Genomic DNA, 25,214 nt, shown 5'->3' on the forward strand with positions numbered 1-25,214 from the left:
ATAATTACTGTCCTGGGACTAATCCATACTTCTCAAACGACCCTTGTTATCAGAGGACTTCTCATTTTTAGGGGCAAATTTTGCTTTAACTTACACCTGGTGCTTCCCCACTTACTCATGCTGAGGTCAGACGCCTTAGGCTGTTCGTAAGTTTGTGGAAGGCTCTCCCTCTTCTCATTGCCCATTGTTCCTACATTTGGGTGCTGTTAGGGTACAAAGTTCCCAGGTGAGTCAGCCTCTCTCATTAGGGCCTCAAACGCAACCAGGAGTTGATGTGTTATAGGTCAGGAGGGTTAGTTCCCAGTCCACCTAACTGCAACACGTTCAGATGCTCTGGAAGCTGCTGAACTATTACCCCTGTGAAAAGTAGCCCTCCAAGTTTAGGGTGCCAGCCTGTGCCAGGAAGTTAATGTAGGAATTTTGAATCTAGGACTAGTCACATTCAACCATAATCAGCATTTACACTGGGTAACGCTAATAGAATGCATCCACTTCTATTGTAGTTTAGACACAGGACACCAGAGCACTGCTGTTCACTTGTAGGAGATCCATACAAACCTAGGAACAAATCTGCTTAAATAACACTTTATTTCTCTTCTGTCATCTTTATATTTATGAACAAAGGACCCTGCATGAAAAGAGGGATTCCTGCCCACCCTCATACATTCCCCTGCTTCTGTGTTCTGCTAGTGGTAGTCATTCTCACAGCATGCAATGCCAACGTCACAAATTATATCATGACTTCAGCTAGGGAATGAGGAGCTGGAGTGGAGGAAGTCAAGTCAGGAGTTTGAGCTTCTGGACTTGAAGTGTGATGGTAGAGAAATACAACAAGTATTTCTATATAAACTAGAATTGTTGCAAAATGTAGCACTTCCGTCCAGTTTCACCCAGTCTAATGGAAAATTAATACCATTGTATGTGAAATAAGTATATTCAAGTGATATCTTTGTCCCTAAAGTATCTGAGTGGAATTTTCAAAAAGCACACAGCCCTGGTTCAATTCTACTTCAATTCAAGTCAGTGGTAAAACTCTCATGGTTTTCAAAAGGAGTAGAATTAGCCCAACAATAAACACATTTGAGAATTCCAAGCTCTGATTCTTGAAAGAAACTGAAAAAATGATCAAATATTTTAAGAGAAAACACATTAGCTTCTTAGATATCTCTTCTCTCAGACACATTTTCTTCTCATAGAGAGATTTATTGTGTTACAACTGTGATGCTGAGACACTTATTATAGCCAAATTTTTCAAATTGGAGTGTCTACACTTAGGCACTTAAATCCATACGAAAGCACTTAAATGCCTTATTTTCAGAGCTGCTGATAATCTAAACCCACCCTTTTTCTGCCTTAGTCTCTGCCCAGAAGGATTTACAGTCTAAATAGGCAATCTCATACACCTACATACATGCATAGACATTGTATATATTTGCTGTGTATGTACATGTACACACACCACCAACACTCTCAAAAAAGTCATGGGAACTAATATGTCATCTGCCAGCTATCACCCTGATCACTCTTCGCATATGTTCCATCCCTTTCCCCCACGCTATGTCTTCTGGCCTATTTAGGCTGTAACTTCTTCATGGCAACAGCTGTCTCGTAAATATGTTTGTACAGCACCTAGCACAAGGATGCTCTGATCCTGACTGGATCTTCTAGGTGCTACCATAACAACAGTATTTCCTCTTGTCTTCAGTGTGAGGAGTGGAATGCATGCCACACATCTGACCATGAGACCACTTATGTAGGTGCCAAACTTTAGCCAGGGGCATTTGAAAATGTCAGCTTAAATGAGTGATTTGTTGTAACGAGGTTGTAGGACTTGTTTCTGGAATGTTAACAAGATTATCTCCGTGATTAAATACTCATCGGCAAACCAGAGAGTTAGTCTTAATTTTAAAATTGTTAATTGACTTTCTTTAGAGTAAAAAGAATGAGCAGTCCGGTGGCACTTAAAGACTAACAGATTTATTTGAGCATAAGCTTTTGTGGGTAAAAAACTCACTTCTTCAGATGCAACTTTCTTTAGAGTGTGGAATAATGTTCTGAAAAAGACTGAAGCCGATGAGCTAAACTATAATCTGTTTCCAATTCATATTGCAAGTTTCTTCTCTTTGAATTTCTGCTCGCTGTAACCAATCATATATCTGTTTCTTTCTTTGTAGGTTGGTCCTCATCTCAGTACATTTCCAGACCGTGACGCTCATAAAAAGGCGTTCAGTGTCTACCGCTCAGAAATACCTGTGAGATGTGGTCTCCTTGCCCAGGGCATATATACAGCTGCCTGAAAGCTCCACAGAAGTCAATTTCTGAACAATGTAACATGTTAGAATACTATGTTAGCAATATAAGATAGATTTTTATTCTAGTGTACAATTATTTTTTCAAGTTTAGAAAGGCTATATTCATGTTGATGTAACTGAATAAATCAGAAATTTTACCAGTTTCTGGTTTCCATATACATTTCTTCATTAGGAGCATAAGCAAGCATTTTAACCAATCTTATCTTATCAAATAAGGACATAAGAATGGCCCTACTGGGTCAGATCAAAGGTCCATCTAGCCTAGTAGCCTGTCTTCTGACAGATGCCAATGCCAGGTGCCCCAGGAGGAATGAACAGAACAGGGAATCATCAAGTGATCCATCACCTGTCGCCCATTCCCAGCTTTTGGCAAACAGGAAAAAAGATCCATTACTGTGGTCAGGTTAATAATGTTACAGTGCATTTCTCCCTTGGATTCAAAATGGTAGCACAAAGCCACCCTTACCAGCTTGATTAAATAGCATGACTACGCTGAAGATAGCTCTTCTTTCCTTCAGAGTCCATTAGATAGGAGTAACATTCCCTGATATATATCTTATCATTTATATAATTTTTCCAATCCAATTGATAAATAAATCCTCTGGTAGGCCCAACCTCAGAAAAACACTTAATGGTGTATTAACTTCAGTGGGACTTAAATATGTGCTTAAATACTTTGCTGAATTGGGGCCTCAGTGCAGAGTAACTCTTTACTTGAAACCAGACAATGATGACATTTGTACTTGATTAACTCTTGGCTCTTTGTAGCAATCAGGCCTGTCTGTTTTCCACAGGGCTGCCAAATGAATTTACAAGCTTGCCCAGCCTCAGAACGAGTAATGACTATTAGTATTATTTCCTATACACATTACAGTAACGCACTTAGATGCCCCATTGTGCTAGACACTGTGCAAACACATATGAAGACTCAGACCTGCCCCTAAAGAGCAGCATTAACACTGGCAAGTTAAAAAAAAAGGCCACTCACCTTAAGAAAGTGCCTCTCAATAATGGGTCTGATCACTTTAATTGCTCTTCTGAAAAACTGTTCCCTGCATAGTGAATTACTCCTGTGTTTTCTGCTTCTCAGCTCTATTAACATGTCTCACCTTGTACCAGATATATTTAAATATAATGTTTTAAACATCTGTTTGCATTATTCTTTTCTCACTGAGTGGCCCTATCAAGCTAGGTCCTATCACTGTAGTTCCTTAGCACCTCACAATCATGCAAGTGTTTTAGCCTCACAGCACTGAGCCCCATGTACAATTCTAATAGAGAGCTGGGTGGGCATGAAGCCAGCCAAGAGATTAAACGGATGGTTCCAGAACTGGTGCCCAGCACAGGACTTCCACCTAAGAATATCAGGCTTTTCAGCCTGACTTCTTGAATCTATGCATAATGGGACAGAGTCCTGCATGAATAGTGAGCATTTTTGATCTGGACACCGGGATAAACAAGCACTTTTTTTTACCTTGGAGGGATGACTCCATTACGCTGTCAGCTCCCTGGGGCAAGCTAGGCCTGGTGTGTTGTGTCTGAGATTTCTAAGTGAGTCTGCCCCTAGGGGCAGCTGCTGCTTAACTACCCATTTATATAAGGGAGTGTCTGCCTCACAGCTCCACCCTGAGCACACCTGAGCCCAGCTAAGCCTGGAGAGAGCTATAAAAGGCTAGTTCCTGAGCTGGTGCTCTATATATTTCTCTCTGTCTAGTGTGGGTCTCTTAATAGAGCAGATTTGAAGTAACTGGCTGACTAATAGTAAGATGTGATGTGCTGTGCTGTGCTGAGAGAAGTTGGGTGTAACAAGAGACCTTTCGCATCACACTGGGGAGGAAGAAGGCTGGGCCTTAAATGTCTTGTTTGGCTAAAAGGTGACTTGGCTTATAACCTGAATCCTGGAGCCAAGCAACTGTGCATATATTAAACTCTAGCAACAGGCTCTCATCTATACACTATGATTAAGTTCATACACAAACCACCATTCAACAACAGGAAAACAACTTCCCTGGCCACAGTAAAGTGACCTGTCAGCTCCTTGGAAAGCTGGGTGAAAGGGGAAAAGGACCATGATAATAACATCTCTCTCCCCAGAAGGGCTTCATTAGAGCAGGGCTGAAAAACACTTTCTATGGCCCTAATGAATGTTTTCTTGAGTGCTGTGGGCTTACAGAAAGTCAGTGTGGTGAAAAGGAGATTAGAACTAAGCTCCAGGGGTCTGATCCCACATGCTGAGTGCCCTCAGCTCCTCCAGAAGTTGATAGGGTTTAGGCAATCTCCACACCTTGCAAGGCTGTGCCATATGAAATTGTGAAAAGAAAGGGGTTTAGCTACCTCTCCCTACTATACTATATTATATTATACTATGGGTCCTTACCAGCTGGAATACTGAGCTTGTCACAATAGTGGATATCAGATGCTGAACACAGAATATGAGGGTAAGAAGAAGTAATGGTGGAGTCAAATAGAAGAGTGTTAAAGGGGCCTGGCTGGCTCAGGGGATGAGTAATGGACTGTGGAGTGCTTTACCTCTAGACTGCCAGGTTGAATCCAAGGGCAAAAAGTTGCTGCAATCTGGTGGCCTGCTCAAAAGGAAGTTGGTGCACCTCACTCCAGGTCCTGCTGGACACACATCCACACCACTTCAGTTTGAACAGATTCCCACCCTCATGCCTTTATTGGCAGTTGCTGCAGAGAGGCCAGGGACTGAACGGGCCATGGAGCCTGAACACTGCAAGTTGTGGCACGTTGGCGGGAGACGCCTACGCTTCTGCTGCCGCCCACCTAGCACCAAATTCACAAGAAGAAAAAAATTAGGGTCTGTTCATCTGTACATCATGATGCAAAGTGCTGTGTCAGCTAGTTCTAAAAGCTGTTTTATTTATCTGTTAATTTGTTGCAAAGGGAACCTTGGCACTGCACAAATGTGGGGGGGGGGTAACAAAATATGCAGGTGTCTCACCTATTCATATGGTATTTCCAGGTCTGCATCCTGTTTTTCAGATCCACTTTCTTCCCCCACCCCTTCCCAGCCCTTCTTTACAGGATGCTGCTTGTCCTGCAGTGACACCCACTGGTAACTCTAAGATTTTGATGCTCTTGCAGGTTCCCCACGGCTGGGCCCTCTTTGTGGACACCTCCTAGTTAATGATTTCTGCAAAGCACAAAGCTGCAGGTTAACTCGGATTCCCCTTTCCCATGTTATCATCTTCCCAGAATCCCCTCTCCCTCTCTTCCCTTCTATCTGTGCTCTGCAGGCCTTCCTACTAGTTAATAAGATCTTCATTTAGTTATTAGAATATCCTGAGTACAGCACATCAACCCTGCTGCATTCCCTCGTCTGCTGGAACTATATGCCCCTTGCAGTCAATGCACAGTTTACATGTCAACATATAACTATGAATTTAGCATAATAGAGTCTACTGGGATATTTTTATAGGTTAGCCTCTTAATAATTCCAGGTGTGATTTAAAGATTTTTTGTGGCAAGAGTTATACAAGAAATAGGTGCTAATTTAAAAAAAAAAACAAAAAAAATAAGTATTGCTTCCATTTATAACTGTACCCAGACTGACCTGAAATCTCCTTGCCATAAATATCTGCATGCATCCACCCCAACTGACTGAGATCATTTACAGTTCACAGCCTCTGCCCTGATTTAGGGGCTCTCTTTGCCAGCTCACACATGCTCGGAGGCATGAGGGCTGGTTCTACCATGTAAACAGGACAGGCAGTCACCTACAGGGCAGTAAGAGCTAAATCCTCAGAATGGATGAACTCTTACAACGCCCATGGGAGTTTTAGATGCCCTGTGCCTCTGAGGACATGGCTCTAACCGATAAGGAAAGCTTGCTTTGGCGGAAGGAGAGGATGTTTGTCAGTTTGTCACAAGACATCGCAACTCCTTGCGGTGGCCCTGGGTGTGTGGCATAAGCATACAAGGACACTGCAGGAGGCACGGTTCAAACTCAGTGGGGTTTTGTGGTTGTGTAGTACACTCCAGGTGTTTTATGAACAGAAATGCCTCAGGAATATGGGTTTTAACAGCAGCTATGCTTGTGTTGTATAAAATCACTGGACAACAAGCCTATCATAAGGACCAGATCCTGCAAAGGTCTTGGGTGCCCCCAACTCCTGCTTCAGTCAATGGAAGTTGGAGGACACGCAGCACCTCACAGGATCAGGCTCTAAAATCTATAATAAGGTACTCCTTAACTAAAGGATTTAGGCCCAAAGGTAACTCCATGTGAGCTAGGTACCAAAATACCTTTCAGGGCCGTAGTGCCTGGGGCTTGGTAATAGAACACACAGCCTTTCATTTCTCAATCAGTAGTCCAGCACCATCCCAGACGAGTGGTGTCCCAAAGTTGCTGCCGGCTGCATGGTGGCATGCTGTGAAAGGAGTTGATGGGGCTTGTTTCACTTGCTCCTGGACAAGTGTGTACATCACCAAAGAAATGTGCACATTTGACACTGGAGACCCAACCTCGCATGCTATATGCAGACAAAACTCCTGATGTAATCAGTGACCATCTAGTGTGTGCAAGGAATGCAACAGTGACCTCCTGACATTATTAACAGAAAGACCAATGAGCAAATGGGCCATGGAAACTGAACCACTTGACTTCCTCTCCCCTAGAATGGGGCCCTTTGCTCAGGTTTGAGACAGGTTCTAAGCGCCTGGAGGATAATAGGGTTATAAGGAAAAGCCAGCATGGATTTGTCAAGAACAAATCACACCAAACCAACCTAATTTCCTCTTTGAAAAAATTACTGGCCGTATTTATGATAGGGAGGAAGTCGTAAAAGTGTTATAGCTTGATTTTAGTAAGGCTTTTGACGCAGTCCCACATGACAAACTAGGGAAATGTGGTCTAGATAAAATTAATATAAAGTGGGTGCACAACTGGTTGAAAGATCAAACTGCAAGCATAGTTATCAGTGGTTTGCTGTCAAACTGGGAGAACAGATAGAGGCGGGTCACACAGGGTAACTCCTGGTGCTATTCGCTATTTTCATTCATGAGTTGGATACTGGAATAGAGTGGATGCTTATAAAATGTGCAGATAACACCAAGCTGGGAGGGGCTACAAGCACTTTAGAGGACAGGATTCAAATACAAAATTGAATATGCATCAACCATGTGATGCAGCTGCGAAAAGGGCTAAAGTCATTCTGGGGTCTATTTACAGGAGTGTCATATGTCAGACATGAGAGGTAATTGTCCTGCTTTATGCGGTACCGGTGAGGCCTCTGCTGGAGAACTGTGTCGCATTCTGGGGAATCAAACTTTAGAAAATACATGGACAAACTGGAGAAAGTCCAGAGGAGAGCAACAAACATGATAAAATATTTAGAAAATTGATCTATGAGGAAAGATTTTAAAAAAACACTGGGCTTGATTAGTCTTGATGATTTCTCAAGGTCCCTTCCAGGTCTATGATTCTACGATTCTGTGTTGATGGAGCAGTGGGGAAGCTTGCGTTGCTTCTACTGCACGGGTTGTTGCTGTGGCTATGGATAAACAGAGATCCTCTGTTTCCAGTGCAATTGATCTAACACAGTCCAAGTGAACTAGAATATAATAAGTACAGTGTGTGGTCAAATCACAGAGCTAGGCGTCTACTGACTGGGATTCTAGTCCTGGATTTTTCCACTAACTAGCAGTGAGACCTAGAATAAATCATTTGGGACCCAGGCCTGCAAAATGCTGCATAATCTCAACATCTACTGATGTCAGTGGGAAATGAAGGCAGTCCAGTAAGAGGTGCTCAGCACTTCATGGGATTACATGCTCAACTACCTTTCTATATGGCAAATCTTACTGAAGTCCACCTAACTCACAAAGGGAGGGTTGAGTACCACTCATTGCTTGGACAGTGCTTTGAGATCCTCAGATGGGAGAGGAATAAGATGGGCAAAGTATGTTATATTCTATTATTCTTCCATCCAGTGTTCAGTTCTTCTAAATATATTTCACAGCATTGGCTCCCCCAGTGCCAGATTCAGCTTGAAGGTAGAGCCAGTGGAAAGTCTAGATCCTACAAAAACTTAAACACACGCCTGCACTGATTAGTTTCACTGAAGTTAAAATCTTAATTAATTAATACTTAATTGAAGTCAATAGGACTAGTCACATGGGTAAAGCGAGGCAGGTGTTCAAATTTTTGGGCTACTCAATCTGACATTCATTCTTTATGTATATTAATGCATTAGTTATATTCATCTATTTATTAATGATGTGGCACCCAGCAGATCTAGCAACGGACCAGGACCCCATTGTGATTGGTACTGTATAAACACAGAATCAAAAGACAGTCCCTGCCCCACAGAACTTATTCACAGCCAGTACCATTTACCATCAAGTGGCTGGTTGGTAGCAGGTTAAAGGCAGAGGTTCCAAGTCCAGACAGAAATCTAATCCCACCTTTAAAAAACCTTAGACACAACCTGCTCCAAAGATCTTAACATCAACTCTCCTCATTCCAGTGGGACTGCAGAATATTCGTTTTCCTGGTGTGCTGTTTAACAGCTCTGAAAAGGATGACCGTAAATCTACATGTAGCAACTTCTTCTCCCAAAATAATGAAATGTAGATGACAGATTATGATGGACTTTGAAAGCCTCCGAGCTTGCATTACCTGGGAACCTTTCCAAAGCATGTTAATGTTGGTATTTTACCAGCAAATACAACGTGACAACTTGGGGCTCCAATTTCACAACTTTCCCTATAATTAATCCCCCGTGCCCTAAATTGAGTATTAATCTTTTGTATTAATTAGTGGTCTGTTGTTATTATTATTAGCAACATTCGATGTAGAGCCCTTGGGGAACTGCTTTGTAACGCGCCTGTCACATCTGAAAAGACAATTACCTGACAGTCAACCTGAAGCAAAACCCAAACTGCCTCCGAACGGCTGCTGGGTCTGGGTGCTGGGGAGAACTCCCGGAGCCCGAGCTGCTCTGGCTAAGGGGGAACTGAGCGAGCGGGAAATTATCAGAGGAAAGTGAAAATGGCACAACCCTGGAAGGGGCCGAGTCGGTTTTCTTTCCGTTCGCTCTGGAGGCTGCGTGGTGCAACTAAAGAATTAAGCCACGAGGCGATTAGGATGTTTCTAAGGAACCCGATCCAATTAACGCGGTCATTACATCAAAAGCAATCTGGTTAGCCCGATTCTGTCTGGGGGAGACTAGAGTCCTGGCTACTTATTGTGCCTGGACACCAGTGCAGTGGGGGAGAAGCATTAGCACAGCTAATCGTGAGCGATTACCCAGAAATGCAAAGAGCTTCTAGGAGCCACCTCTGTCTATTTCACCCGGTTTTAAAATACACGAAACTGCCTCTTCGGTTGGTCCCCAATGTTCTTATTTCTCCCTTTTAAAATCCTGGCTCCTCGGAGCAGGTGGAACCCGGCGGAGACTTTCCCAAACTTGTGCCCTGCACCGTGTTAAAAGGGCAAACGACTCAAACCCACCTTTCGAGCAGCCAGGGAGAAAGCGGTGGGGTCGGGACTCTGATGAGGAACTGAGCCAGGCCCTGCGTATTCCCAAATTTGTAGCAACGCTAAACTCCCCCGGCGGAGAGATTTTTCGCAATGATCCAAGGGAGTGGGATGGAGCCAGAGGCCCGAGAGTCAACTGGAGTCTTTTCCTGGGCTTTGGATCAACCCCATGAATCTAGGGGAGGTTCAGCGAGGCAACTTCAGGTGTACAGGTAGAACTGAAACGTGTCAAATGACGCCCTAACCCCGCCACACACACCTTTCTAAGGACTTTGGGCTGAGTGACTGCAGCGTGGCCTGGCTCTGGTTAAACCCGTGCAGAGGCAGGAAGATGCTAATGGAATGATGTGCCACTAAACACAAGGCTCTTTATGGACCCTGCGCGGGAAGCACTAACACCATCCAACCTTTATGTTAAAAAACGAGGGGGAAAGAAATTAACCAGATTAACAGCAAGATTTCCTTCGCTGACTTCAAAGAGAGCGCTTTCGTCCCCCGTTCCCCCCAAAGCTGGTATGCTGAGCCTGGCTGGGAGGGAGGAAATTGGGGAGGGGGAATAAAACCGAATAATAAAAGAGAACATGTATGTATCTAAAATCCTGGCCCTTGTTGGCAGAGGAATCTCGATTTCAAGGTCGAGGCTCAAGGCTGCGGTTAGCCAGCCCCAAAGCAGAGCTCCACATGCAAACAGTTTGAAATAGCAGCCGGGGGAAGGAAGGGTGCAGTTACCTTCTCTCGGGAGCTGGCCTGAAGTGCCTGGGTTTTCGCTGACCATTCCATAGCATGCGTCAATTTCAAAGATGGCAGGGAGGCGAGGCATTAGGAGTGTGCTTAGTGGTAACCCGGGTCAGGGGGGGTCAGGGCTGAGGCGACTTTAAACAGCTCAGTGCAAAGGGATAAGGCCTCCCTGCAGGGGAAGAATGCGCTAAGAATCGGCCCTAGATTTTGTTTGTTTGGTTTGGTTTTGTTCTTGAAAGCGGAGGAGAAGGAACATCTCTAAACTGGGCATGGGGGGAGAGCGTGTGCTGGGGGAAGGACGAGGCTCCAGTCCGACCCAGAACTCCAGAGCGAGTCCTGGAAGTGCTGGCAGAGTCTGCCCCTCTGCGACAGCTGGCAGCCGCGCTCGGGCCTCTCTGGGGACAAGGCGCAACTTCTGCAGTCCCCAAGCTCGGTGCAATTGCCCGCTTCCAAGCTGCTGGCCAAGGGTATCCCTGGAAGAGGGTCAAGAGCCAGCAGCCGCCTGGATGGAAGGGGCAAAAGGCGAAGAGGAGGAAAATAAATAAAAAATGAGAGAGGGGGAAAAAAGATTTTTAGAAAGAACAAAACTTTGTAGAGACAGATCCCCGCAGTTCCCTGCCATGGTGGCGAGAGGCGGCTCATAACTCGCTGTGGCATACAAGGCTGGGGCAAAAGACCCGTCAGAAAGGACAAGAACTACTACATATAAGTACCTCGGTGAATGGCCAGCCCGCCAGCTTTGTCTGCAAACCTTTGAAGGGTGTAAATCCTGTAAAGGGGCTTAGAAGCTCTCCCAGTTGCATTGCCAGGGAGTAACTTGACTTAATCACAAACTCCGTTCCGGTTGGTATCCTTAACCCGTTAAACTAGAGACCGCGGTTTACAAATTTTGGGGAATCCGGAGAGTTTGTTTTTTTAAAGAGCTCCAAAATCTAAGGAAAAAAATCGTTCATTTCTCTTGGGGAAATAGGAAGGGAAGTGGTTCCAGGAAAGGGGTGGAGGGAACCCGCTCAGGGTTCTCACCTAAATGCATCCCGCCCCCCGATCCCTTTATTTCATCTGCATTGCTGGACGTTTGAGAGGCTGAGATGCAGCAGCTTCTTCGCCTCCCCTGAACTGAAAACTCGGGAGAGGAAAGAGTGAGCCCTGGGTAGCGCTCCTTTCTAGGTGTTCAACGAGAAATGGGGTCGCATTCCCCCGCGGGTTTCTGTGGACGGGTTTAGACGGGCAGGAAAAGCCAGTCCGGCCAAATCCTTTAGCATGGACAAGGATGAGAACCACACACACAAGCGCGGGCGATTCTATCGATTGTTACATTTACTTCCTAGTAGGATAAACCTGCCTTTGTATCAAGTATCAGAGGGGTAGCCGTGTTAGTCTGGATCTGTAAAAGCAGCAAAGAATCCTGTGGCACCTTATAGACTAACGGACGTTTTGGAGCATGAGCTTTCGTGTGTGAATAGATGCATCTGACGAAGTGGGCATTCACCCACGAAAGCTCATGCTCCAAAACGTCTGTTAGTCTATAAGTTGCCACAGGATTCTTTGCTGCTGCCTTTGTATGTTATTTCTTCCTATCCGATGGATCGGGTACGTGTCTAATTAAAAGCTAGATAATCCTGCTCTGGATCTGTTTCCTACTTTACTTCCTCTGTTTGCGCTGTAGCTCGATTTACTGCCCTTTGCTCGATGTACGGGTCTATTACTGTTGTGGTGTTATTTCCAACTTTTCAACCTTCAGCGCTAGCTTATTTTTAAAAAACAACCATCAAAAGCAAATAAACATTTCGCTAGACAGAGCCCTGCAACGGAGCAAGAATTTAAAAAAAAATGAAAATCGGTTTGAAGGAAAGAGGGTCTGAGAAATCTGCAAATAAATCACTAGGACATTAAAACTTCGTCCTTCTTAAAAGCCGTTTAAATGGGAAGGGGAGGGATTCTTCCTCTTCCTGTCTTGTGTTCAGCATTTAGAGCACATTTAAATCATTCGTCTGTGGGTTTTTTGTTTTTAAACAAGCAGAAAAACTTTCTCAGCGTGAAGGGAACTAATGATTCAGCTAATTGTGGAAAAAGCAAAAGTTAAAAAAAAAACAAAAAACCACAACCCCCCACATCAACCCAGGCCTACCCCCTATTGGTAATAACCCCATTAGGAGCTTCATCAGCGGCGTAATGAAAGCAAACAGGGTGGAAATTGCCTGTAAACAGTTGGATCTGGGCTGTAATTAATTCAGTGTCTCTTTTAATCAAACTGAAAGGAGATCAGGTTCCTTAGTCAGTGTGTGACATCACCCAAAAAGCACCGCAGCCAATGAGAAGGGCGGATGCTCAGACACGTGGCCCTGGCACCTTAAAAAAAGAAGCAGAAGAAGAAACCCAAACTTAAGTGACACTAGTTCATTTTTTTAAAGGGGAACGTGTCACCAGCGGAGCCGGCGGGTCCAGCCTGCCGGTGCCTCTGTCCAAGGTACTTGAAACCGAGCCGCGCTCAGACCGCCCCGTCCGTCTGCAGGAGGGCGACCCAACCGCTTCGACACCATGGGTGCAGCCGCTCCCAGCCGCGCAGCCAGGCGCTTTCAGAGGTGCTGAAATCTCCATCCAGCCTTGCGTCGTTGGACTAGCCTGATTATTGATCTCCAAAGCAGGATCCGGCCGAGGTGCTGGCAGAGTCCCCCCTCAACCCCACCTCCTGTTCCCCCCCCCCCATTGATTTTTGAGTCATTAACTAGTTACGGCGCTGAAAATCGCGTTAGATCGATTTCCCCCCCTCTTCCCATCCAACCTGCGGGCGCTGGAGTTCAGAGCTGATAGATGTTGGGGGGGGGGTGGAGTTAGGATTACATCGACCGGGGGGGGGGTCCCCAAGCAAACTCTGACTTTTTAATCCTTTTCCTCTTTCTGTCTGTCTGTCTCTGCCCCTGAACGCAGCTGGCTGGGATGCTGAAGCAGGAGGGCTGAGCCTTGGATTTAATGCACGGCGCCCCCGGGGATTGTTGCCCAACCGGCTCCCTGGATCCCAGGCTGAACTTTGCCTTGTCTCAGCCCCACTCTGCCCCGCCAGGTCCGGACTGCCGGCCCATGTCCACCTGAAAGGTGCCGGGTGTGAGCGAACGGCTGGGGCTGGGGGACGAACCTGGCCATGGAAGGCTCCAACGGCTTTGGGATCGACTCCATCCTGTCCCACCGAGCGGGGAGCCCGGCGGTGCCCAAAGGAGACCCTCTGATGGGGGATTGCAGGTCCCCCCTGGAACTAAGTCCCGGCTCCGAAGTCAGCAGCGGCTGCCCGTCTCCCCATTCGCCCGGGAAGGACTGCCTGGAGGCGGTGGCCCCCCGGCAAGGGGTGGCCGTGGGTTTGGAATCTCACCTCCAGCCGGGGCAGGGCTCGGCTCCTTCCCAATCCAGAACAGTGACCTCGTCTTTCCTAATCAGGGACATCCTAGCCGATTGCAAGCCCCTGGCAGCCTGCGCGCCTTACTCCAGCACCAATGGACAGAGCGGCCAGGAGCCGGCGGGGCGAATCCCTGCCAAACCCGGGGAGGACTTTCGAGAGAAAATGGACAAAAGTAGCAGCAACGCCTCGTCCGACTCGGAGTACAAAGGTAAGAACCGAAGGGAGGCGAGAGCGCCAGCTGCCCCCAGCTAGCGATTAGAGCTGCCACCGGCTTTGCTTTCAAAACACCCCTCCAGCCTCTCTCTTCACTTCTTGCTCTGCTGTGAAAGCATTTTAAAGAGCTGGACATTTCGTGCACTCCCCCTTCCCCATCCAAGAAAGCGCTTGGCCTCTGTTTCTGGGAAAAGAAAGGGGAGCGATTTGGTTCCCTGTTATTTCTTGCGGGGTGTGAATCTTGATTTGCTCTTGATCCCGTAGGTTGTGTCTGGGTGGAAGCCTGATTCTTTACACCCGCCGCCGACAGTCCAGAAATCAGGGATAAATAATGAAAACTTCCCAAAGCTTGAGTTGAAAAACAATCGGGCGGAACCTTAATTAGTGAGGTGAGGAGTGGGGGTTATAGCATCGGACTGAGGAATATTAAAATCACTTGGGGAGAAAAAAATAGAAATGAACCCGCTCCTTAGATCAAACCCGCAGAATTTGCTTGCCCCGTAAAGATCTGAATAATTATGAATCACACGAGCGGTACATGCCCAAGGACTCCATTGATAGATTTTCTTTTAGCAATTTCATTCTGTATTTTCAGAGGGTAATTGGCTAGTACCTTGCGCAGAGAAAATTAACCTTTAGACTCTGGAATTTTGCTTTCGAACTACTTACAGATTAAAAGAACCCAAAAGAAATGGTTGCCCCCCTTTTCGATATATCCGTTCACTTTTAGACACGCAGGGGAGCTGTGCGGTTTTTTAAAATAATGGCATTGTTGAAATAACTTCGGGGTGATCCGAATTAATTTCACCTCCAGTCCGTTCGGGAAGGATTGGCTATTACAACGCTGTACAAATGTGGGTAAACTCCACCGTGAAAAGAGAAAGAGATTCTTTTAATCCTAGTTAGTGAAAAAACTAGCAGGAGAATGGGTTTTAACTTCACGTTATTGAGAGGGACATTCTATAACCCCGGTGGATTGTTTTTTCCTCCGGATGCATCTGATTGTGGTGTCTTCTTGCAAGTGTATTCGGTCTCTCGCACTTTCTTGTCAAACTTTTAACGCGGAAACATTACAAATAGCTAGTTCTAACCTCTGCACCAAGTCCACAAGGGATCAAATCATTTCAAAGCGGCCGTTTGAAGTCTGCGCCGCTCTGATTGCAATAATGTACACTGGCACATCAGGCAGAATAAGACTTCTGACTGCAGACATGCCTCATTTCTGCATGTTGTGTTTATGGGTGATTGAAAGAAAGGAAGAGAGAGGTGGTAAAAACAGGCCTGAATTTCCTTGGAAGTGGAGAACTATGATCTTCTTTCCTTGGCTGCTTCTTTATTTGTATCATTCTTAATAATGTTTTACCACTGACCTTACCATTTTGATTATAATTCATTCCCACCCTCTATTTTACGTCAGATAAAAAAACCAACAGCAACAACTAAACATTAAATTAATAGGGGAAATGTGCCTCTTTACAAATATATTTGCGATAGAAAACTATTTACACCAAGCAGATTTTGGAAACTTTTTTAATATGCCCAAATGAAGCTGCGTTTTATATTCTCATTCCTCGCACAATAAGCCGAAGTGAAATGTATCTGGCTGGGAAGGAACAGAAATTGACTCCAGTCTTTTGAAGGCAGGTGATCAAATGGAACTTAGCATTACAAGCTTTTTCCCCCTTCATTTGTAAATCCTGTCTCTCTTTTTCAAAACTGCCAAGCTGCGAAAGAAACTAGGTAGAAAAATAAGTGCACGCTTGTAACTCCTCTGAAGCAGTAAATATAAACTATACAGAGAGATTTGATCCTCAACAGGAAATTTTTCAAACCAATTTTCACCATGAAATATTTCTTATCGAAGCCGTGCACAGCCAGGCTGCCTGCAAGTGGGAGCTGACAAATTGCATTTCATAGTAAGCGATTAAATAATATATAATAATTATTAATAATACTAATTAATAAAAGGCAACCAGCACTAACCAGCCATTCCCCCGTGCGATGGGGAGTCCGCAGTGAAGGACCCCTTTCCCCTTCCCTGCCAGCAAAAACTCGTAGCTTGTGTGTTCACATTCGAACAAAGTACAGCTGGAGGGAAATACATTGAATGCATCAAATGGTAACAAGCGACTAGTTGTTTAATTGATTAAAAATATAAGGCCCAGTCCCAAAGATAGGGCCGCTTACTCCGTTTTGAAGTCAGTCTTTCCCATGGATTGAAATAAGCCTGAGTAAGGACCGAGGGCTCTGTTATGCCATAGCTTTCCAGGCAGAGTTTACCGAGTTCAAGGGGAGATTTTGGTTTAAAACGCGCAGGCACACTTTGCTCCTTAGGATTTCAGGATTGAGGCCAGATGAAAAACAAACGCTTCCCATGAGTTTCTATGTGGCCAAGCCAGGAACTTTTTTAAGTGAGGTGGGGAAAAAAAAAAACCCTGGTATGTATAAGAAAAACGCCCTTAATAACCGAACGAGCTTTTCAAAGCAATAGCTGTTAAGGAAGGTGTTGTATTTTACCTTCCGCAACTTATCTAAATAATGGACTAAACATTTTTTGGAGCTGTGTTGACTAGTCGTAGAGGAAATAAGAGAAACTGTTTTGTGTTCACTTGGACTGAAATCCAAAGGGAAGTTCAGTGGCTAAACAGGGCTTTCTGGGAAGCCGGGAGAACAATCGATTCCAAACTGTCATTTTTTCTCTCTCTTTTCACCAATTAACTTTTTTTCGAAGTCCAGACTTTAATAATGTTGGTTTGGCTCAGATCCTGCCCCCCTCCCAATTCCAATGGACGTCTAAGGAAATCCAGCTACATCCGCAATAACTTTAATGACCGATCAAATAACCCCCAAAGTTTCTCCCCCATCGCTTCACCCTGAGACCTGAAATAAACATCGTGAAGATTCCATTGAAAGGGTGTTTTCCAAACTACCATCTTTGCAGAGGTCACAGGCTACTGGTTCCACCAGCCCAGATTTGATTTGATTTTTGGAGGGGGCGAAGGTGGGGGGAGGTGTTTGTTTCGCCAATAAATGAAACAGAAACTCATGTTTAAGAGCTATTCTGTGGGTTTGGTCTCTATCTGGTCTGCTAGATTCTGGATTTCTGGTTGAAGGGTTTCGTTCCCTGGTGGCTCAATTAACCGGATTATTGTCTTCCTACAGAGAGAAATCAACTCGCATTCAACTACAGCCCTGTCACTTCTAAAACCCTCCACAATGAAATTTACCATAAACCCCTGTAAAAACCTAATGCAGCCAATTTATATAAACTGAAGCTTTTTGTTACATAATCTCTTTAAAGAGGGGGCGAAAAAACAGAGCTTTTCTTGCTTAGATTTTCCAATCTAGTGCAGATGTTTTCTGGTGTAAATCATTCTTTCTAGCCATCAGCGTCTCTGTAATATATTGATCTGCTCGTGTGTATATTATAGAAACACACAGACTTTCCTGCATAAATGAACTATCATTAAAACATCTCATTAGGCATTTTAAAAGTTAAATCATCGCAAAAGCATGTCCTCACAGCACCTTCTCAAATATTTCCTTCTGCCCCTTTAAGAATTCTATTTGTCTTATATCTAGGCGCCATATGCCCTATTCAGAGCGATATGCATTTCTTTACAGTATATTAACAATAATCTGTCAGTGAAAAGTGGCTCTTTTTAAGCATTACATGAATCTAAAAAGTAGGCAGTGATAACAAGCCACACTAACAAAGAATCTGCAGCTGCTCAACTTTATGGTCAGCAAATCGAGATTCCCCCACACTTGATTTTTCCTGTACAAAAATAAACCAATCCATCACTGCAATAACATTGGTTGGATTGACTGGGGTAAAGCTAGGGGGGATGGGGAAACTCCGGAGGACAGCATAGGAGGAAATGTAAAGGAACTCAATCAAAGAGAATTATTTTTTTTAAATTAGGATTTCTACTAAAAGACAAAAGCCGGGTCAATCCGAGATGTACCATATAGATATAGATATAGATATAGATATAGATATATGCGCCTTTCCCCCGGGAATTTTCTCTCTCTCTCTCTCTCTCTCTCTATTTGAACTGCATCTCTGGTATTCAAACGAAACGTGCCATTGGCTACTATTCTCACATCCGGTCATGCCCAACATTTGCTCTTATTTTTTCCAACTTCTTCTGCATTACCTTCCTTCCGCGCGCGCCATGACCTTTGCATCCCATCGCCAGCCTCACCGAGCCAAAAGGCAGCAGTGATCACAGAACAGCAGGGCCTAGGAGAAAAAGCAAAACTCAGGGCAGACTCGCCCGCTTGTATTTGCAAAACAATAGCCAGGGCAAAGAGAGGGAGAAAGTAAGAGAGAGAGAGAGAGACAGTGTGTGTGTGTGTGTGTGTGTGTGTGTGTGTGTGTGTGTGTGTGTGTGTGTGTGTGTGTGTGTGTGTGTGTGTGTGTGTGTGTGTGTGTGTGTGTGTGTGTTGCAAGGAAGCAGCCCAGAGCCGCTCTGGATCACCCCTCTGCCTGTCCTGATACCATGTGCATTCTTTCCTCCCTCCCCATTTAGTGAAAGAAGGGGACCGAGAAATCTCCAGCTCCAGAGACAGCCCACCGGTGAGGCTGAAAAAGCCCCGCAAAGCCCGCACCGCCTTCACCGATCACCAGCTGGCGCAGCTGGAGCGGAGCTTTGAGAGGCAGAAATATCTGAGCGTGCAGGACAGGATGGAGCTGGCGGCCTCCCTCAACCTCACTGACACCCAAGTGAAAACGTGGTACCAGAACAGGAGGTAAAGGCAACACGTCGCAAATCTCCCCGTTTCCCCCGCCCACCCAGGGGAGTTCTGGGGGCAGCCTCTGGGCCCAGGGCGTCTTCCGCAGAGATGCACCAGGGCTTTCCCAAACCCAGCAACTAGAAGTGGCTTTGAAGCGAATCCCTGAAAGCCCCCAGGTTTCCCAGCGCATCAGAATGGGAAGTTTGGGGGGGCGGGGGGGACACAGTTAGCTGGGGTGCCAGGGCCCGGGCTAGCGCAGCTAAGGCAGCTGTGCTGAGCTAGGGCCAGAGGCTGCAGCTCGGTGTTATTGGGCCCAGGTAAAGGAATAGGTTTGAATGCAGGCTGCAAAGCCAGGCCCGAGGGGGTGGGCGGGGGAAAGCGGCCCGCTGCTTGCAGCCGACTGGCAGTGAACAGCGGAGATTTGCGAACGCCGCCGGACGCCTCCGCTTAGTCAGATTTAAAAATATAAACCAGAGAAGACAGACCGACCCTTATCTTTAAAACAAATCCCCTCCGAGCGAGAGCCAAGGGAATCCACCGTGTACCGCCCAGCAGTCTGGCTGGGCGCCAAGGAACGGGGGCGGGGGGTTGGCGTGGACCGAATCTGACCCAGGTGCAGACAGACAAGCTTCCGGGGTCACTTTGCTGCTCAAGAACTCTGCTCCCGAAGGGCAGCCCAAGAGTAACCCTGCATGAACGCCCCCCGCCGCCCCCCTTGATCTCAAGGCATCTCCAAAGCAGCGCAGGATCGGGCCCGACCCAGCAGTAGGGGGCAGTTTGGCCACCCAAGCTTGGCAGCCGCTCCTAGAACCGACTCAGAAAATCACATTGAACAATGCAAGGCCTGGGAGCCCTGCCCCCAAACACCAGCGGGGTGAATACATGGGGTGTGTGTGCAATGGGTGACAATACCTGGGTCTACGTGAAAGCAGGACCCCCCCGGGCTGGATAATAAGGATGAAGATGAGCCGCCCAGCCATAGGCACACGGGGCTGGAGAGGCAGAGAGCCCCACAGCGCCGTTCACACCAGGCGACGCCGCGGGACACGGGCCTTCCTGGTCTCCTTTTGATAGTTACTTGCTTAAAAAACAAAACACCAACCCAACTGCCTCCTGCCTCCCTCTGCCCCCGGTGCTATCCTTGTGGGGCTCCTGCTTCCCCCCTCCCCGGTGCTATCCTTGTGGGGCTCCTGTTCCCAGCCCCCCTCCCCGGTGCTATCCTTGTGGGGCTCCTGTTCCCAGCCCCCCTCCCCGGTGCTATCCTTGTGAGGCTCCTGTTCCCAGCCCCCCTTCCCGGTGCTATCCTTGTGGGACTCCTGCTCCCCCCCCTCCCCGGTGCTATCCTTGTGGGGCTTCTGCTCCCCCCTCTCCCCGGTGCTATCCTTGTGGGGCTCCTGTTCTCAGCCCCCCTCCCTGGTGCTGTCCTTGTGGGGCTCCTGTTCCCAGCCCCCCAATCAGGAAGCCAAAGAATCCCCCCTCCCCAAACAACCGTCCAGGAAAAAGGAAGAAACGCGCTTTTCGATCAACACAACAGCACAACACATCGGCCCATGAATAATGAATCCCGGGCATCAATAATTAACGGCAGTTACAGTAATTACACAATTATTATTATGATGAATAATTGAATGGTGGAAATAGGTCCAGCGCGTCAGCGACAAAACTGGCAAAGGCTCGAGACGTCTGATGCGCCCAGCCGAGCCAGCGCCGCCCGCCCCGACGTGCTGGTCCCGGGCTCCGACCCCTGCTCCGGCCAGTGCTTTGCGAATCAGCGTCCGCGCCGCAAAAGGAGCGGCAGACACGCCTGGTTTTCAGCGTGACCCGCTGCCTGGTAAAAGTGCGTCCCGCCTTCACCCTGGAATCGTGTGTTTCTTGGAAGGGCCGCGCTTTCCTTACAGCCGAAGGACAATCGTAAAATTTCCCAGCTAGGGATAGTTTATTCTCTCTATTTCCCACCCCCGAGAGAGAAAGCGGTGTGGATATTTCTCAGGTCAGTTCTGATCAATGCTTTAATATCGCCACTTAGAAACTGATCACAACATTTGTTTTTTATAATTTTTTTGTGGGGGACATGAACAAATCTTGTGGGAGTTTATTTTCCCCGTTTAAGGTTATTTATCTAGTTTCAATTAAACTCCTAAGGCTGCTATACACATCTCAGGCGCTATTTCTCTCTCCAGATTTCCAAAAGACCTTGCACGAAATTCAATCATCTTTCTAGCTTCATCTGAAATCTGAACTTTTTAAACACAGCTTTATTTTGGTTTCGGTGATGTTCAGGTGCTTGTGTGAAAGTTTTAATAACACAGCACTCTGATTAGAAACCAACAAGAATCCCAATGTCTGAGAGTGCAGATAGTGCCGAACTATTCAGGAGTATGTTGCATTTGAAGAAGTGAGGTTTTTTTTACCCAGGAAAGCTTATGCCCAAATAAATCTGTTAGTCTTTAAGGTGCCACCGGCCTCCGTGTTGTCTTTTCAGGCGTGTGTGTAATTCTGTTTTAGCATGTGATCATCATATATGATAACACAGATAATTCCCTCCCTGAGCTGGCAAATTAGAGATGGATGTTTCTAATCAGTACAGATCAGCCTCTGTGCAGTTACATGTTATCATGTGTTGTGATCACATATTATTATTACACACAATATGGCAGAGAGTATGTCTGGGACCAGTTACCTGGAGATATTTTTCCAGCTCAGGCAAATGGTATCAGACATACGATCTGATACATTATATCCTTGTGAGTAACTAATAAATAATAATAATACCTATCTCATGATCACGACATGTGATAAAATATACACATGCGCGTACTGCACAGTTCGCATGACACTGCTAACATACTATTCTAATATAGCACCCTGGGCTTGCACAAATAGCGGGCAATTAATACTCTTGTCAATTACCCTTACTCCCCCCTCCACTTCACGTTAATATTCGCAAAGTCAACATCCAGCGAGTCCCCCTGGTTCCTGGCCGCTGGGAAGATAATAGCTGCGGGAAGAGGATTTGGGTTCTGGAAACAATCGTCAAAGGATTGTGTTGTCCTGCGGTCCAACACAGGCGTGTTTGTGTGTGAGAGAGATTCCCCAGCTTTCACCCGAACTGTATCAAGTGTGCGCGCTGCAAATCTCTCCCACTGTGACTGCAGGAGGGGCTGCATGGGTCTCAAGGGGCTTGGCTGCTCCTGGGAGAAGCGGGGCTGGAGAGTTGCAGACTCCAAAGTAGCTGGAGGGGCGTTGAGGTTTCTTGCCCATGGAAGGCCACTTCTGCTCAGTCAGAGGAGCGGGGGTGCCCCCTCGGCTCTGCATTAGGCTCGCGGGGCTGTTTTTTCGGTACCTGTTGGCTCTCTCCTGACCCGCATATCTTGGCTTCCCTCCCCAGGACCAAGTGGAAGAGGCAGACAGCGGTGGGACTGGAGCTACTGGCAGAAGCTGGAAATTATTCGGCCCTCCAGCGAATGTTCCCATCTCCCTATTTCTACCCGCAGAGCTTGGTCTCCAACCTGGATCCGGGAGCGGCCCTCTATCTGTACCGGGGCCCCAGCGCCCCTCCCCCGGCTTTGCAGAGACCTTTGGTACCCAGGATCCTCATTCACGGACTGCAGGGGGGTAGCGAGCCGCCCCCACCTTTGCCCCCCCTGGCAGGCGTCCTTCCGCGAGCGGCTCAACCGCGGTGAAAAGCCGACTCCGCAGCAAAGCCAGCTGCCAAGGAAGCCAAGAGGCCCCCTCTGCTCCCTTGCGTAGACCGTCCTGACCATCAGAAACTGTACACCGAGCTGGGGGGGTGGGGGGAGGCGGGCCAGATCCTTGGCACTTCAGCCCCCGCCTCGCCACCACACAAAACCATCGTTCACCCTAAAGGAGCAAGAGAAACTTGGAAAGGAAAAACTCATCAAACGAAAACCTCGCGCGCTCTCATCTTGCGCTGAAACCTTGCGCGCCCTTGCTTTCATCTTGCGCTAAAATCCTGCGTGCGCGCTCTTTCGCTGCGCTTAGTGGTCAGCGCTCCCTAACCGGGAAGGGGGTGAGAGCTCGCCTTCCTCGCGGCGCAGAAAGGGAACCCAACAAACAACAATTCAAACTTCAGGGAAAGCATCTGTTCAAAACCAGGGGAGGAGGACCAGGGATGTGGGGGGTCGGGACACTAATAGACAAGCGTGTGATCGCCCGGACACAGAGCCTGTTCGCGCCCTTCCCCAATGCAGAATATCCTCCGCCTTAAAAACGCTGGGCAGAATGAAACCGCCCCGCGGGGTATAATTCCCACGCGCGCGCACACAGTTTTTTCGGCCTTTTAAAAAATCTTTTTGCCCACTGAGGCCTTTCTGCCCCCTCCCCCGCGATCTAGCACTAAAGTTTGCCACACACACACAAAGGAGACTTCGGGTCAGAGGCTACACAGAGATCGAATCAAGAAGGAATCTCCACAAATTGCAGAATTCAGAAACGTTCCTCTTTCAGGCGGAGTTAATTTGAAGAGAGGAACTGAATTTATCTGATAAGCCATTAACAAAAATACATTACATTGGAAAGGCTCAATAAGAAAAGGAGGGTTCTGTGTGTAAGAGACACACGGTTAAAAACACCCCGGGGTTTTGTTTCCACTCAAAGAATTTACTGCGTTCCAATTATATGGCGGCTTGAATATTTAGTTCACCGCCAGGACTAGCTCCTTGCTAACTTCGGGGCAGGCTGGAGTTTCCAGTTCCTTGCAGTAGCTTTTAGCACCGTGCTCACCATTAAATAACCCTTTCCACTTGACCAACGCTGAGCCCAGGGCATGGGATGGGAGATGGCTTATGTACAGAGCGGCGATCGCTAGCTATAACTGTCTTAATTATTATTTTTAATGTGTGTCTGTCACAAACACGCTCCCTGGAAAGACAGACAAACAGACTTCCCTCATGCTAAACCTGACTTCAGTGGTTTCTGCCTGAGCAAGGGCTGGAGGATGAGGCAAAGGTATCTGCAAATAAAGTACCTCACCTGAGCATGGCTTCTAATTGTTGTTTGTTTGTTCCCAAAGGCGTATTATCCATTCTCCTTTCCGCCAGCCCCATGCCTGGCTTTGCGCTAGGGCATCCAGGCCTGGCCTTTGTAAGGAACATTTCTACTTGTGCAGGAATCGGGGTAGGTAGGGGGATGGCCCGGATGTGCTGACATGAAACATACAACATCTGTTCCCTAATCCGATCCATACTGAATGGCTCGGCACCCACCCCATGGCACCGACCTGTCGGATCGCCGCGTTCCGTAGCGGAAGAAGAGCCCTTTCATGCTAATCCAAGAGTGCTCAAAAGTATGTAACTAAGAAAAAATTGTAAATACTTGTGTGCAAAATGTATATGAATTATTTATTTGTGAACCCTGAGGACGTATTTGTGTAAGTGATTCTTGTAAGTCTGTATTCCCGGGTTCTCCTGTCTGGACTTCGCGAGGAAAAGACGCGAAAGAGAATTCGGCTTTAAAGAGATCAGAAAAGAAAAACAAAAAACTCTGGTTCTCTTTCTCTCGCTCTTTTTTTAAATGTGGAAATAAACTTCTTTACAAACAAGCAGATCCAGCCATTCGCGGGATTTTTTATGCCGTTTACTCTGGCTGATCAAAGAAGCCAAAGAGAAAGGAAAGGAAAGGAAAGGAAAGGGGGTGGGGGGAAAGGAAGTTTCCACGATTCTCACCCACAGGCAAACATATTTTGGCCACTCAAAGAGGGGGCCTGATTCTGCTGGGCTGTAACTCAGAAGAAGTCACCGCTGATTTACACCCGTGTCAGAAGAAGGAGACTCGTCCCTGACTGCAAGGGAGTCGCTCCCGATTTCTACCCATGGGCAGAGGGGAATCAGGCCTTCTGACTCCAGAGCCACTCCTGATTTATACTGCAGCCGGATCAGCCCCAGAGCCACGGGAAACCCAAGCGGAGCCACAGTGCTGGCATGTGGGGAGCAGAGCCGGCAGCCCTCTCCCCATTGTCCCGGCCCCTCGCACCTTGCGGAGGAGCCCTGGCGCAGGGGTAGCCGCGGTCCTGGTGAATTATTAACGCTAATCTTAAGTGTGTAATTGCCTAAGTGCTTTAAATGATCGCTTCGGAAAATGGATTGTTTCCACCCTTTAAAAGTGTCGCTCATCTGGCTGCAGCCAGCGAGCCCAGCAGCTGGTCACCGGGACAGGCTGGGAGCGGCTACCCGTCCCGGGGACCTGACAGATGGGCTGCGAGGCTTAGCCCTGTGCCGCCTCCTCTCCCCCCCCCCCCAGCCAACCCGTGGGCCTGGCTCCTTGCACAGCTCCCGTCCGAGCGCACGCGACCCTTCCCGTG

At 47.1% G+C, this 25,214-nt stretch overlaps 2 protein-coding genes across 5 annotated transcripts in view; both read left to right on the forward strand.

Annotated features, from left to right (window-relative positions):
- CFAP77 (cilia and flagella associated protein 77) overlaps positions 1-2,592 on the forward strand; it is a 99,775-nt gene extending 97,183 nt beyond the window's left edge. For both annotated transcript variants that reach the window (XM_030536026.1, XM_030536027.1), the window contains one exon: positions 2,175-2,592. In XM_030536026.1, the coding sequence (XP_030391886.1) occupies positions 2,175-2,297 (123 nt within the window). In that variant the 3' untranslated portion in view covers positions 2,298-2,592. The remainder of the gene's footprint in view (positions 1-2,174) is intronic.
- A 10,352-nt stretch (positions 2,593-12,944) lies between these two features.
- Positions 12,945-23,903, forward strand: BARHL1 (BarH like homeobox 1). 3 transcript variants are annotated; one of them, XM_030536094.1, is made up of 4 exons: positions 12,945-13,208; positions 13,480-14,150; positions 18,691-18,910; positions 22,284-23,903. In XM_030536094.1, the coding sequence occupies exons 2-4, from the start codon at positions 13,691-13,693 to the stop codon at positions 22,576-22,578; spliced, it is 975 nt and encodes a 324-aa protein (XP_030391954.1). In that variant the 5' UTR covers positions 12,945-13,208; positions 13,480-13,690; the 3' UTR covers positions 22,579-23,903. The 3 variants fall into 3 exon arrangements, with proteins under 3 accessions (XP_030391954.1, XP_030391956.1, XP_030391955.1); XM_030536096.1 differs by having other exon boundaries at positions 12,945-13,133; XM_030536095.1 differs by lacking the exon at positions 12,945-13,208 and having other exon boundaries at positions 13,430-14,150.
- Positions 23,904-25,214: the final 1,311 nt, after the last annotated feature.

Source organism: Gopherus evgoodei, chromosome 16 (assembly GCF_007399415.2).
Source record: "Gopherus evgoodei ecotype Sinaloan lineage chromosome 16, rGopEvg1_v1.p, whole genome shotgun sequence".
Taxonomy (NCBI): Eukaryota; Metazoa; Chordata; order Testudines; family Testudinidae; genus Gopherus; species Gopherus evgoodei.

Coding starts and splice junctions, on each gene's coding strand:
- BARHL1 (XM_030536094.1), top strand. CDS start 13,691: ATGGAAGGCTCCAACGGCTTTGGGATCGACTCCATCCTGTCCCACCGA. Junction 14,151..18,690: donor GTCCGACTCGGAGTACAAAG/GTAAGAACCGAA, acceptor CTCCCCATTTAG/TGAAAGAAGGGGACCGAGAA. Junction 18,911..22,283: donor ACGTGGTACCAGAACAGGAG/GTAAAGGCAACA, acceptor TTCCCTCCCCAG/GACCAAGTGGAAGAGGCAGA.